Here is a 16,059-nt window from a genome sequence, read left to right on the forward strand (position 1 = left end):
AGAAACATGTTAGCGGCATGTTAATAACACGCTAATCGTTCTATAATCATGTTAGTAACAAGTTAATCATGATAGCAACATGCTAGTAACGTGCTAATCATGCTAGAATCATGCTGTCGACATGCTAGATCATGTTAGTGACATAATTAATGTTAAATCGTGCTAGCGACATGCAAATTCATGTGAAATAATGCCAGCAACATGTTATCGTGGTAGCAACATGCTCATTCATGCTAGAAACGTGTGTGAGTTCCACTTCCCACTTTAAGCTTTTCAAAGTTATTTCAAACTTTCAGACAGATCTTTCTCAAGCCAACTGCGAAGTTCGTCTGTGAACTGTACTTATTCTAGTAAATACTGAAATAGTAACGAGATGGATGAGGTGGATTTTACCTACAGTCTGTTGTAGGAAAGGAAGCACACAGCCATGAATCAGCTCCAGTCTGTTCTGTTCTGTTTGTGTAAATATTTAAGTAACAGTATCTGAAAAAAGAAGATCAAAATACAGGAAACTAGATACGGCTACGGTTGGGCTAAAGTGGTCCTTCACATAAATAGACTCTCATACAATTGAAAACCTAATAAAAAAGCATAAATCTATTATATTTGTTCCAAAGACAAAAGGCTTCAGACACAAAAGTATATTTATAACAGTTGGTATACACCACCCAACTCAAAATATGACCATGTATTGTTTCCTCGTGTTTATGAGCACAAGATCCACTCCAGATCAGGATTTCTCCTGAGATCTTTCACATAAAGCTGGAGTCTCCGTGTTTAATAGTGTGTTAGTGTTCTCATGCGCTCCGGTGGTTTGGTCAGCTCTGACCGGCGGGTGTGTTTGAGGTGAACTGGACGGAGCGCTGCGGGTGATTCCTGACACACAAACAAACACAGTCAGTTACTGAAAGCCAGCTGTTATTTACATAATGTGGCGTGCTTGCGAGGATTTTTAACCCTTCGTGTTGTGTTTGGGTCATTTCAGTAAAGGGCCGATCACACAGAACGCGTTTTTCCATTCCAGTGCGCAACTTTTCCCCTTTTTTCTATGTAAATGCAGTAGACAGACCTGTATGACTGTTGCATTCATGTTTAGCCAATCAGAAGACCCTGGAGGCGGGGCAAAGGTTGCAAGCTTTTGTTTACAGTAGCAAGTTGTCATGGCAACTGTTTTATTTGACGGCAACACGATTTCATTATTGCGTCACGCCTTAAAATCACGTCTCGAGATCTTTGCGCTGTTGGCGCCAAATAAAACGGTTCCCTTGCCAACTTGACGTGAGCGCAGCGGTCATATAAGTCCATCTAATGCATGTTTACATAGAAAAACAATGGAAAAGCAGCGCATTGGCATGGACGTGTGAACGCCCCCTGTTCTGTGTGAATGTTAAGTTTGCATTCAGGTTTTATAGGTCTGTTTTACAGTCTGTTCTGGTGTTTTGCTCCTTTAGGAGATACGAGCAGCTGTGGGGATCTGAATCAAACCTCAGTAGTGAAACCGAACGAACCCGTCCGCTGCTAAATATAGATGCACAGCATCATCCAGCTGTTCCCAGACCTGCAGCTCCCCTCTGATGTGTCCGAACCCCTGACCGGAGACCTGAATAAAAGCAGATGGCAGCAGGGCCCAGCAGACCGGAGCCTTCTAGAGCAGCTGGCTGTGTTTCAGGAGATGTTCAGTCAGTGGTCGGGTTAGATGTTACATCAGGACACATCAGTCAGGATCTGTGCTGGACACGTTCCTCAGGCAGGACATTGCAGTGTTCACACGTGTGAGGAAATCTGAACCTGTGTTTGACCGTAAATGGGGCATCAGAACTCCTCGATCTGCTTCTTTATGTAGAGACGGCAGCTTCAATCAGACGTCAAACGCGTTTGTTTCGAGAGCGCATCAGGACACGTTCAGCAGCGGCGGCATCTGTAATTACACGATACGTGCAAACATCCATCACTCACACTGACAGCACATCTTATATAACATCACTTCAGATTTGACTCACTGCAACGTGAACAAGATTCAGTTAAAAGACAGACAGTTATGAACATGATGGAAGATTGACACGATTCATTACAGACCTATCAGAGATAGATAGATAGATAGATAGATAGATAGATAGATAGATAGATAGGTAGATAGGTGAACGGATGGATGGACGGACGGACGTATGGATGGACGATAGATGGACTGATAGATGATGGATGGATGGATGGACGGACAGATGAATGGAAGGACGGACGGATGGATGGATGGATGATGGATGGATGATGGATGGATGATAGATGGATAAAAGGATGGACGGACAGATGAATGGAAGGATGGATGGATGATGAATGGATGGATGATAGCTGGATAAAAGGATTAATGGATGATGGATGGATGATGAATGGATGGATGGACAGACAGACGGATGAATGATGGATGGATGGATGATAGATGGATTGATAGGTAATAGATGGATGGAAGATATATAGATAGATAGATAGATAGATAGACGGATAGATACAGCAGAGTTTCCACACGTGTGTTTGAGCTCTAAACGCTTGTTTACCAGATGAACACGCAGTGATGCTCTGGTGTGACTGACGCTCATTGTTTCACACCAGCGCTCTAGTTTGTGTGCAGAACATCAGCGTCAGCAGTGCTGGAAAGCCCCCGAGGAGCTCACGCTCTCACCTACACACTGACGGGACGGCCGGAGCGCTGGAATGTCACACCGGAGCGTTTGGGAATCACCCCCCTCCGTCTCAGTTTCAGTATTACTCCGTCTGTTTTCACTCCAGTCTACCTATCGGCCGGCGCTTGCGGTAAATGAGGGCGTGTTGTGAAAGTTCTTCCAGACGTGCGAGTCTGCAGTGTTTGCCGCTGATCGTTCAGACCGGAAAAGCGACTAATTTGAGCAGCTGCTGGAGTGAATCGAGCCCTCATTAGTGTGCACTACATCTGTTCTCATTTAAAGATTTGTGTTTTGACTTCTGTCGTGTTTTCATTATATGTCGATGTTCTGCTGTGACTGCGATCTGCTCGGACATCATCGCGTGTCGGGTGTGTGACGCGCGCTGCAGCGGGACGCTCTTCCGGACCGTTTGTCTGGGAATGTCGAGGGATGTGGTGATGCCCTTCAGCAGACAGACGGAGACAGATAATTGGCTGGTCGTCTCTCGTAGAGGAAATGCTGCTGTGTTCAGCCAAACCTGCCCTCATATGGCCACTTTCACAGGCGCCTTTGTGTGTGTGAGAGAGAGTGTTTCCTGAGGAATTCCTCAACGCTGATGCACACTTAAATGGAAAGACACACAAATATGTGCACTTATTTTTATATATGCTACTGTTCAAATGTTTTTGAAAGAAGTCTCTTCTGCTCACCAAGGCTGCATTTATTTGATCAAAATACAGTCAAAATGTAAAATATTATTACCATTTAAAACAGCTGTTTTCTATGTGAATATCTGTTAAAATGTAATTTACTGCTGAGTTTAAACCTGAATTCTCAGCATCATTACTCCAGTCTTCAGTGTCCTTCAGAAATCATTCTGATATGCTGATTGGCTGCTCAAGAAACATTTCTGATTATTAGCAGTGTTAAAATCATTAATATTTTTGTAAAAACTGTTTTATTTTTAATTTTCACAGATGAATAGAAATTCAGTGAAATGAAATCTGGCACTTTAGATCAGTCTAATGTGTCCTTGGTGAGTAAAAATGTTATGTATTCTATGTATTTTTTTTTAAATATAATTGACCGGAAACTTTTGTACAACAGTGTTTTAGGGCCACGTAAAAAATATATATATATATATGAAATTGAAGTCATAATATTTCAAGAATAAGGTTAAAATACTGTGAGAAAAAAGTCGAAATACTATGAGAATAAAATCAAAATATTACAAGAATAAAGTTGAAATATATTTATTCTTGTAACTTCAACTTTATTCTCAAACTATTACGACTTTATTCTCATAACCTTAATTTTTTTTTTTTTTTTAACATGGTGTATTTTTTATATATACTTTTATTTACAAATACTTTTTTGCATTGTAGTCAGATTTTTTTGAGGATGCAATGTAGTCAAGGTGAAACTAATCTAACAACAGTGCTAGAAATCTTGTGTTTATGCAGAATGGAATTGTTTGTTTAATGACGCGTTGGGTTTAGTCCTCAACCCTCTGGTGAGGTAACGTTCACTGATAATAACCTTTATCTGTGTTGTGCAAGCGCAGCGTCACTCTGCACTGTTGAAAAAGAGAAATGAGTTGCTGTTTCTGCTCCGGCCTCATAATGAGTGTCAAACTGATTCAGACTCACTCTGTGTGTGTTGATCAGGTGTGTCCGTGTGCATGTTGACGTGTGTTGGTGTTGTTGGGCGTCTGTCTGTGGTGGTGATTCGTCTCCTCGCATGGCGTTCTCAGAACGTTCCAGTCACGATAAAACCGTCATCAGCCTAAAATACCTCTCTTGTCTCCTCCAGCTGCCCGCCGCATCATTCCCAGTGGTGGTGAAGATGGGACACGCCCACGCCGGCATGGGCAAGGTAGGACCCGATGATGTCATCACACACACTGCGTCCTGATTGGGCCGTCTGTGAAGTTTGCGAGCGTGTTTGTTTAGTGTGTGTGTGTTGAGGGTGGAGGTCTGTTCCTCTCATGAGCTCAGATCAGTGTCCCTGAGGTTTGGGTGGAGGTACAGTATGATGGGGTTTTCCAGAATCTTCTAAAGAGAAGTGATGTTTCACCTCTTCATCTCATCACTCATTGGTCTTTATAGTTGTCAGATGTGTAAGAGACTGGCTGTAATTCAGCAGCGCTTTAATCTGATCCTCCAGAGCATCATAGTTTATTTACACAGTGTGATGCGTTAGACTTTTCATGATTCACAGATGAATGGAAAGTTTAAAAGAAGAGCAATTATTTGAAATAGAAAATTATTTGTATAACTGCTTTCAACATTGCTAGTAATTATAAAGCAGCAAATCAAATGTTAGAATGATTTCTGATGATCATGTGACACTGAAGACTGAAGTAATGATGCTGAAAATTCAGCTGCGCATCACAGAAATCAATTACAGTTTAACAGATATTCACATAGAAAACAGCTGTTTTGAATTAGAATAATATTTCACATTTTTACTGTGTTTTTGATTCAATAAACGCAGCCTTAGTGAGACTTTCAGAAACATTAAAAACTTGCTCAGTCGTTACACAGTTACAGTGAGTTGGGGTCACAGGGGTCACGGTGTCATGTTCACATCATTGTCTGTAATTTCCTGAAACACAGGAAGTATGTACAGAAGTTCATCAGAACTTTTCCCTTGAGCAGGTTTCACATAAATGACTGGTTTTGTAGTAAATGATAGTAGAATACATTTGTATGTCTTTGCAGGTAATGAAATAAAAGATACTTAAAGAAAGACACTTTTATGATCATGCTTTGTTTTGTAAACACAGTTTTAAAAAACGCACTTTGAATTAATGTCAAATTAAATATACACTCAGTTCACCCTTATTTACATTAGTGTAAAGTATTTTATTGAATGCGTTTTACTGAATGCTTCATTCTGTTGCTCCAGATGGATAATGAGTAATGTTTGATGTGTGTTTGTGTGGCAGATTAAGGTGGAGACGGCCAATGATTTTCAGGACATCACCAGTGTTGTGGCCATCGCTAAAACCTACGCCACGGCCGAGCCCTTCGTCGACTCCAAATATGACATCCGCATCCAGAAGATCGGCAGCAACTACAAAGCCTACATGTGAGAACACGTGTGTGTGTGTGTGTGTGTGTGTGTGAGTGTGAAGCGTCCCTCCCTGCACTGGCGTCTGCTGGGGTTTGTGGGTAACCAGAGTCGCCAGTGGTGTGGCACTGGACAGATGTGATGTAGCATGTGAAAGATGTGAAAGATGCTTGACCCGTGTGTGTGTGTGTGTGTGTCAAAAATCTGTACTATTTTCATATTCCACATTTGTTTGGACCTCGAGAATCGTTATAAAACAGTTCTAACTTAATATTTTTCTAATGTAAATGTGAAAAAAAGCAAAAAAAGTTTTGAATGTGAACATGTTTTTACCACATTATTACTGCGTTTGTCTCTAAATGTTTTAATTTTATCAATTAAAAAAATGACTAATGCTTTAAAATGTTATTGCACATGAATCACCTCTGTTAGATCATGCGTCCACACCAGAAATATCAGATCCAGCCCTGGATGCCAGATCCTGTCAGAAAATATTTGTTTTTTTTGTCTGGCAACAGAAGAGCTACTCAGCTGAATTGTCTAATACCCAAAAATCTGTTAGCAGGAAGTGTTGTCTGGTAGCCAAACCTGTATTAACAGTCTTCTGTCAGCCAAGGAGTTGACTGAGCAAAGCCAGAGAAGAGCAGATGCGTGATGACGATGATGAGTTTATTGGATAGTCTGTTTCAATGCTCAGATTTCATCTGATGAACACACATTCGACAAGTAGCGTTAGACCAAACTGATTCACAACAACATCCATAAACCTTGAGTTTCCATCAACATTCCCTCGTATCGCTGATTCATGAAGACAAACAGGCCTTGAGACACAGTCATAAGACTAAACAATACAAAATTACAAAATTAATAAACAATACAAAACTATAATATAATATAACGGTCTAATACGTTAATGAATCAATGAAGTGAGTATGGAAATGGTTTAAAATGATTGTTTTAAATAATAAGATAGAATAATAAAATGATTAAATGATAAATTATTTTAAATGAATGAGGAGTAAATGAATATAGAACAGGGTTGGAAGTACTTGAATATGACTTTTTGAAATTTAAGGCCTTGAAAATAGCAATACTCCTAAAGAGGTACTGTATCTGTAACTGTTTAACTTTTTAATAAGCTCTTTTCACACAATTAAAAAACATCATTATTTTTAATTATTTATTTATTTTTGCCTATTTTAGTTTAATCCAGTTTAAATTATCAAGGTAAACCTGTAGTAGCACTGACAGTGTCTGTAAACATGGCTGAAGACGCAAAAAGGGGAACAGATGAACCGAATCAATTGAGTGAGTCATTTAAGATGGAAACGCTCTGATTGATTCAAACTCTTGATTACAAGACTTCTCAAAATGCGTACTGAGAAACGTCTCAGAACTTCGAAACGGGTTTGTGATCCGCGCGCTTCCAGTCCTGAACTGAAATGATGGTTCGCGAATCATTATTCAGATCGGGACTTGCGGTTTTGCGCTTCTTTTTTTCTGAATTTTTTTCTTAAACAATAGAAAACATCAAACTGTAAGTGAGATCTCTTTGAAGCCCTTGAACATCAAAAAAGTAGTGCTTTAAAAGTGCTTTGAATTTTTATTTTGCAGAATCTGTATGAGCCCTGATGCAAGAAAGAAAGTAAAACAACACCGGTTGCATATGGTTGCTCTCAGCCAAAAAAAAAAAGAAAATCTTAAGAAATAACTGAAAAAAGATGTGTATTTTAAAACGCTTAAAGCATTTTCTCTTTTGAGTCAAAAAACAAAAAAAACACATCATCATGAAAAGATGGATGTGTGTGTGTTTTAGGAGGACGTCCATCTCAGGGAACTGGAAGGCCAACACAGGTTCAGCCATGCTGGAGCAGATCGCCATGACGGACAGGTGTCAATCACACACACACACACACACACACTCTCATGGATCAGATCAGGTGTGTGTCGGTCAGCTGATCGTCTCCGTTGTGCGTCTGCAGGTATCGTCTTTGGGTGGACTCGTGCGCGGAGATGTTCGGAGGTTTGGATATCTGCGCGGTCAAAGCCGTCCACGGCAAAGACGGGAAGGACTACATCATAGAGGTCTGATCTTTCCCACCGTTCATTACATGTTCCCACAATGCCCTGTGTGGAGATCTGTCACTGCTCAGCTCTATTATAGCCGTCAAATGTTCCTGGCTTCTGCTTCATCATCCGTAAACAGTTTTAGGGGTAATGCATTACGAAAAACAAGTTATGTAATCACATTTCTTTTCCCAAGTAACTAATAAAGTAATGCATCACTTTTAAATTCACAATGAAATATCAGAATTGCTTTTTCCCATATATTCACTGACAGCTCTCCAGTCCCTGTGTTGAGAGAAACTGACACTTCCTTCAGCATGAGGCTTGTTATTTTCACTTTTGGTGTGAAAGGGCGCTTACAGTTGCCAGAATTAAAACTTTTGGGTCTTTGTTTTTAAAAATTAATAAGCAAGCCCTGCCCAGGTGACAAAATGTGATGCAAAAGTTACATAATGCATTACTTTCCATAAAAGTCATTGTGTCCGTGTTGAGTGTGAACAGCGCCTCTCAGTGGACGCAGAAGATCACTGCAGTCTGCAGCACATTTTTATTTCAAATAATGTGAAACATTTTTAAGTACAGTTGTAAACAGGGTTATTATCAATAGCTAATACTAAAAGCATAAAAAAATGCATTGCTTGAAACAAAATTAATGTTTACTGAAAATATATATATATATATATATTACTTGTTTACATTTATATTTGTGACCCTGAAACACAAAACCAGTCATAAGGGTCATTTTTTAATTTAATAAATAAGCTTTCCATTCATGTATGGTTTGTTATAATAGGACAATATTTGAAAAAGATACAACTATTTGAAAATCTGGAATCTGACGGTGCAAAAAAATCTAAATATTGAGAAAATCACCTTTAAAGTTGTGCAAATGAAGTTCTTGGCAATGCATATTACTACTCAAAAATGAAGTTTTGATATATTTACGGTAGGAAATTTACAAAATATTTTCATGGAACATGATCTTTACTTAATACCCTAATGATTTTGGTATAAAAGAAAAATCTTGAATTTTGACCCATACAATGTATTGTTGGCTATTGCTACAAATATAGCCATGATACTTAAGACTGCTTTCGTGCTCCAAATGTGGCCAAGCTAACATTTTTTTCATTTCCCTAAAATAACTAAAAGTGAAAGTGAAATAAAAATGAATAAAAGAGATTTTAAAAAATAAAAGAGATTTAAAAACACACATTTTTTTAAAACTAAAATTAAAAACAGAAATATAAAAATACAATAAAATCAAAATATTAACAAGAATTATAGTATTATATCAGTAATATTTGTTGATCAATAGCATTTGTTGCACTTTATTTTAAATTATTTTAATATGATTTTTACATGCTGTTAGTAAATACAGTCATGTGGAAAAGTTCAGACACCCTATTGAATTTCATGGTTTTCTGTATCAGGACATAATAAAAAAATATCTGGTCCTTGGCAGGTCTTAAAATGTAGAAAATAAATCCTCAGATAAACATCATCACATGACATCACACTGTGTCATTATCTGTTTAACAAAAATACAGCCAAGAGGGAAAGGCCATGTGTGACAAAGTTAGGACGCCCTGTTACACCCTCCACCCAGTTACTTGTAGATCCAATTTTAGCAGCAATAACTTGAAGCATTCATTTTCTGTGTGACTTTATCAGTGTCTCACATCGTTCTGGAGGAATCTGGACCGCTCTTCTTTTCAACGTTGCTCCAGTTTATTGAGGTTTGTGGGCATTTGCTTATGCACAGCTCTCACCACAGCATTTGAGTCAGGATGAGCTCTGGACTTTGACTGGGCTGTTGCAACACCTTGATTCTTTTCTTTTCAGCCATTCTGTTGTAGATTTGCTGCTGTGCTTGGGATCATTGTCCTGTTGCATGACCCAGTTTTGGCCCAACTTTAGATGTGGGACAGATGCCCTCACATTTGACTCTAGAATACTTTGATATACAGAGGAGTTCTTGGTCAACTCAGTGACTGTGAGGTGTTCAGGTCCTGTGGCTACAAAACAAGCCCAAAATGACCAGCCCTCCTCCAGCATGCTTGTCTTTTGGTATGAGGTGTTTGTGCTGATGTGCTCTTTAGGTTTTCACCAAACTTGGCGCTGTGCATTATGGCCAAACATCTCCACTTCGCTCTTGTCTGTTCAAAGGACATTATTCTAGAAGACTTGTGTTTTGTTCAGATGCAACTTTGCAGACCTAAACTGTGCTGCAGTGTTTTTTTTAGATAGAAGAGGCTTTCTTCTGCCAACCCTTCCGAACATGCCATTTTTGTCACATATTTTTCTAATGGTATTGTCATGAACTTCATCATTTAACATGTGAACTGAGGCCTGTAGAGTCTGAGGTGTAGTTCTTGGGTTGTCTGTCATTTCTCTGAGCTCTACACGGTCTGTTCTGGGGGTGAACTTTCTGGGACGTCCACTCCTGGAAGGAGAGGTGTCTGTTTTAAATGTCTTCCACTTGTGAATAAACTTCAAATTATTTGGAATTGGCCATATTACTCTTCTCAGATTGAAAGCAGCAACAACTGCTTCTCTAAGATGATTGCTGATGTCTTACCTCCTTGGCATTGTGTTAACACACACCTGAAGGCTCCAGACCAGCAAACTGACAAAGCTTATGCTTTTCTAGAGGCGCTCAGACTGATGATGATCAGTTAATCAAAGGTGTTTAATTATCAGTGCCTGACTGTTATTTATCCTCTTAATTCCAGTGTTAACAGTAAGGGTGTCCTAGCTTTGTCACACATGGCTTTTCCATTTTGGCTTTATTTTTGTTCAGTAAATAATGACACAGTGCAATTTGTCATGTGTTGTTGTTCATCTGAGGTTTTATTTTCAAAATTTTAAGACCAGCCAAAGACCATTTTTTTAATGATGTCCTGATACGGAAAACCATTGGAATTCAAAAGGGTGTCCTAACTTTTTCTGTCCACCACACAGGATCATTTTCACAACTATATTACACAAGCATTTATTTATTCATGTTTTTTTGTTTGTTTGTTTTGTTTTTTGAAGTAATAAGAATTCATTTTTAATTTGTCATTAAACTTTTTATTAATTTTTATTCAATTGTTTACATTTTCCAATTTTCACACCAAAACAAATAACAATACAGAGCCACATAATACACACCAGAAAATTCACAAAAGACAGAGAAAAAAAAAATAAAATAAAATAAAATAAGATGACATGAAGTCAAAACATTCATACTGGTTTTACTGTGCTGCATGCGATGTTATTTTCATGTTTGTCAGTGCAAAACAACTCTAATGGCTTCATTTTTATGCAAAGCATAATTGTATATTTCCTTTGCTTTGGTGGGTAAATCTGAGCTGTGTGTGTGTGTTTTGGTCAGGTGATGGACAGCTCGATGCCTCTGATCGGTGAACATGTGGAGGAGGACCGGCAGCTGATCTGTGATCTGGTCATGAGTAAGATGGCCTTCGCTCTGCTGGGAGTCACAACGCCGCTCACGTCCACTAAGGTATCGCAATCACACACTCATTTACACTCAACCTGAGCATCAGTCTGTGGAGTTTAACACCTGTGTGTGTGTGTGTGTGTAGACTCAACCTGGACCGCAGACGACTCAACCGAGACGAGCTCCAGGTGAACAACACACTCATAAGCACAGAAAGACGTCTCTTCTGTTCACCAAAGCTGCATTTATTGAATCACAAATACAGTAAAAAATGTGAAATAATATTACTATTTAAAATAACTCTTTTCAGTGTGAATCTGTTAAAATGTAATTTATTTCTGTGATGCGCAGCTGAATTTTCAGCATCATTACTGCAGTCTTCAGTGTCACATGAAGACTTAAAGCACAATAATATTTCACATTTTTGCTGTGTTTAATGATCAAACAAATGCAGACATTTTAAGCAGAAGAGACTCCTAAAACACTCATTTTATTTCCAGTGTCTGCTCAACAGGTGAGTCACTAACGCGTGTGTGTGCAGGTGGTCCTCGTTCGGGCTCTGCTTCTCCGTCTCAGTCGGGTCAGGCGTCTCCTCAGCGCGCCCGATCTGCCACTACCTCGCCCAGTCAAGCCTTCCAGCCCGGTCCCATTCCCTCCAGCGGAGCTGGATCCCAGAAACAACCTGCACAGCTCAAGTAAGAGTCTGTTTATCTCCGTCTTTCAGCGATGAATGATGCGTTTCTGATCTGAGATCAGTGTTGATGGACGCTCGTTGTGTCTTGCAGTAAATCGCAGTCGCTCACCAACACCTTCAGCGAGACGCTGCGTGGAAACCTGACGGACGACGAGGCCAAAGCAGAAACCATCCGCAGCCTCCGCCAGTCCTTCGCCAGCCTGTTCTCCGACTAACGCACGCAAACACACGCTGGTCTGATGGCGGCGCGTCACATCTGTGTTTTTGATCAGTTACAGTTCATTAAATAATCCGCCGTCAAACAAACATACGTGGATGAAGGCCTTTGATGAGCCGTCATCAGTCCATCGTATCTCATGTTTTGTTTTAATGGAAGATTTTTTAGACTTGACAAACCAGCGGCTCTCAACAAGCTTTAAAATAAGTCACATTTATTTCTGCAGCACTTCAAATATTATTGAAAATAAACAGAAAAATAAGAGAATCAGTGATGCAGACTTCATCACAAACTCAATCTGAGCTGTAAAACAGCGTCATTATTCAGATCAATTCAGTTCAGTGTTTATTCAGTTCTGTTTAGTTTAATAACAGTGTCAGTGCTGCAAAATATGTCACTTTTAAGCTCATAAATATAAGCCAAAAAGACCAAAATTCAAGATGAAAAATGCCATTCTATTTATTTATTTGTTTGTTTGTTTGTTTATTTATTTCCTTCCACAGCAATCATTTGTAATAATTGTAATAATTCATGGAAATTTCTATATGGAATATGTTTTTAGTTACTAAATAATTACTGAGTGAAACTATTTTTAAAAACTTTATTCCATTAACACAAAAAAGTGGAACAACCATGTGTGACCATGGACCACAAAACCAGTCATAAGGGCCAATTTGTTAAAATTGAGGTTTTTACATCATCTGAAAGTGAATAAATAAGCTTTCCACTGATGTGTGGTTTGTTAGGATAGTCAGACGAGATTCAGATATTTGAAAATCTGGAATGTGAGGATGCAAAACAATTGAAATATTGAGAAAATCACCTTGAAAGTTGTCCAAATGAAGTTCGTAGCAATGCATATCACTAATCAAAAATTAACTTTTGATATATTTACAGTAGGAAATTTACAGAATATCTTTACTTAATATCCTAATGATTTTTGGCGTAAAAGAAAAATGTACAATTTTGACCCATAAAATGTATTGTTGTCTATCGCTACAAATATACCAGTGCTATTTAAGACTGGTTTTGTGGATTAGGGTCACAAGTGAACTGCAATGAACATTCAGTTAATTTTCTTATATTATTTAATAATTATATTTAATTTATTTTTAAGTCATATACATAATATAATTTAATACAATTATTTATTATGATTTTTTAATAAATGTAATTATTTTTTTTATTATTATTTTAATATATTTATAAATTAAAACTTTTAAAACATTTTTTTGAAAAACTTGTTACAGCCATTAGATACTGTGTCTGATAGTGAAGGTTGAGAGCCGCTGTGATCAACTCTCTCTCTCTCTCTCTCTCTCTCTCGTTTGATTTGTGTTCAGTGATTCAGTGTGATGTTTGTCATGAATCAGATGGGAGTGAATCGGTGCGTTCCTGCAGATTCTCTCTGTCTCTTCCAGCAGGAGCGTGTCGCGTGTCTAAAGCCATCGTCAGATCTGATGCAAACGAGTATCGAGCAGCAATATTCCCGTGCAGGAATAGAGCTCCGTCTTCCACCTGACATCAATCTTCCCTTTATGAAGCTCCACGATCTACTTGAGCTTCTGTCGGTTCTTCTCCGGTGTCTCTGGCGTCTGCTGAATCTGTACCGTTCCAAAGACGTGCAGATACATCTCATTTAAAGCAATGCAGGAGAAGAACATCCTGAAAAACACACACTCTCAGCTAACAGGGAATGTTCTCAGAACGTTCTGGCAACGCTATGAACAAACGTTCTTCCAGTAACATTAGTAGAACATTCGTTATCTGTTCTTTAAAAGTGTTCTCAAAACATTCATTTAACATTTTTAAATGGTACTGTTTGATTCAGAACGTTCATTCAAAAGTAACATTCCCACAGTGTTTGCAAGATAAGATGGAATGAACCGAGAAAATGAAACAACTAAACATTTTGAGCGTTCAGAGAACATAAGGTTTTATGGGAAGGTTAGCTAAATGTTCTTAGAATATATTCTAAGCGTTTGAAATGGGTTAAATGAACCGAACGCTTTTCATTCTGACCTACGTTCAATCTTCAATTTATGAAAGAACCAGTGAGATTGTGTTCATAATTAATATTCACATTAATATTGTACAGTACGGTGTTTGATTTGACGTTTCCGTTCGGCTTTTTAAAAAGGACCAAACTCTCGAGGTGTTCTGTGAGAATCGATTTGCTGTTTTTCTGACGTGTCGTTCGCTTCCGTTTGAATGAATCGCACCGAATAACGCGCAGCGAAGCCATAAAACCAACGACTCGCGCGATTCAAACGCTTCACGTGTCTTGAGTTTCCTTCAGCTCGTGTTTGAGGTTCTTCTGATCATGTTCTGTGCCTCCGACAAACTAGTAATCAAACGTGCTCGAGATTTTGTGACGCTGAATCTTTTATATGATTCTTTCGAATCATTCGGACTTGTTTTCAGAGCTCCGTGTGGATCTTTGCCTCAGTGTTGTTGTCGTCAGGAACGTTTGCATGAACTGTGAGAGGTGTTTTCAGTGATAACAGGTTGTGTGAATGAGAGCAAATGAACTAAGAAACCACAAACAGCCGCGAACGGAAGAACACGAGTTCATTTCTAATTGACTCGGTGAATCAGAAGCAGCTGATATTGGTGATCAATCACGTCCCGGTGTGCATCTAAATGAAGATGCTGAGGTGATTTACCGCGGTAAATGTGGCATGACGCGTCTGTGTTTGTGTATCTCACTGCTTCACGTGTGTCTTCATGTGTTATACACTCTTTCTTCTTTCTGGTTTTGGTTTTATTTTTTATATTCTGTCTCTGATGAATGGAAATGCTATTAAAATCAATCGTGTTTAATATGAACAGCTGCAATTGTGGTTTAATTGCTGTCTGGGAATTGTGAGTGATCTCTTAGCATATTGAATCTACACCAGCAGATTGTGAACTGAGATGAGCGACAGCTTTTTAATGATTATAAAGTGGGTATGCAAATGTGAGACTGAGGTTTATAGTTCAGTAGCAAAGAAATTAATATTTGACTTACATTTTAGAAACACTGACATTGGTCTGACTTATGCTCAAAAATACTTCAAAAGTCAATCTCCAAGAAAACACAGCTTGGTCTATGAAAGAATCTGCGTTTTTGAACAAATCTAGTGAGCAGGGTTGCCAGGTGTTCAAAACAAAACCTGCCCAATTGCTACTCAAAACTAGCCCAATCACGGTCCCTTGGTAAAATTCGCATTCCATGTGCTAAATATGACGTTTTTGAGGTCGTTTTAACCCGCGGCAACGGTTTGAAAAGTAGCCCGTTTCCGTGGGAAAACCGCGGACTTGGCAACACTGCTAGTGAGTCAATGATTCGGTGACCCGTTCTTAAAGACAGTAGCTGCGTACGAAATCATACTTCCAGTATGCGGAGCAGGCGAAAAGTACCCGGATGACCCACTTCATGTGACTTTTACAACACGTCTGGAATTTCTTTCATACTGCACATCTTCATACTGTATAGAATTTACTTTTTGTAGTACCTACTCGGACAGTACGCGATTTCGGACGCACCGAGTCACTTGCTTCGTACCTGAATGATTCAGCCGTTTGAACGAATCGATTGCAAAAATGATTCGGCGACAAAGACAGGGATTTGCCGCCACCTATTGGCGATTTTAATTATTTAAATAATTTAATTTTTCTACATTCTCAACATTTATACTTCAAACATGTTATAAGATTATTACTATTAATATAATGATATTAATTATACCCTAGAGTCTCGTTAAACAGTCTGTAAATGGCACTTTTGTGTTTTTCTGGGCTTCTCTGTAGTGCAAAGATTAATTTTGTTGATACTGATTTCATTTGATCAGTAACGTATTTTTCCTAATGAAGTCTTATGTAACTAAATTTATGGTTTTATTTAAAACATACATTTAAACAGGTA

General features: G+C 38.7%; 1 protein-coding gene across 1 annotated transcript in view; it reads left to right on the plus strand.

Annotated features, from left to right (window-relative positions):
• The window catches only part of syn3 (synapsin III), a 53,043-nt gene extending 38,062 nt beyond the window's left edge, over positions 1-14,981 (plus strand). Inside the window, exons 7-14 of the mRNA XM_051107725.1 lie at positions 4,467-4,529; positions 5,605-5,747; positions 7,546-7,620; positions 7,712-7,814; positions 11,176-11,304; positions 11,387-11,429; positions 11,783-11,936; positions 12,027-14,981. Coding sequence (XP_050963682.1) covers positions 4,467-4,529; positions 5,605-5,747; positions 7,546-7,620; positions 7,712-7,814; positions 11,176-11,304; positions 11,387-11,429; positions 11,783-11,936; positions 12,027-12,150 — 834 coding nt within the window. The 3' untranslated portion in view covers positions 12,151-14,981. The remainder of the gene's footprint in view (positions 1-4,466; positions 4,530-5,604; positions 5,748-7,545; positions 7,621-7,711; positions 7,815-11,175; positions 11,305-11,386; positions 11,430-11,782; positions 11,937-12,026) is intronic.
• Positions 14,982-16,059: the final 1,078 nt, after the last annotated feature.

The sequence above is a fragment of the Labeo rohita genome, chromosome 4 (assembly GCF_022985175.1).
Source record: "Labeo rohita strain BAU-BD-2019 chromosome 4, IGBB_LRoh.1.0, whole genome shotgun sequence".
NCBI classification, from domain to species: Eukaryota; Metazoa; Chordata; class Actinopteri; order Cypriniformes; family Cyprinidae; genus Labeo; species Labeo rohita.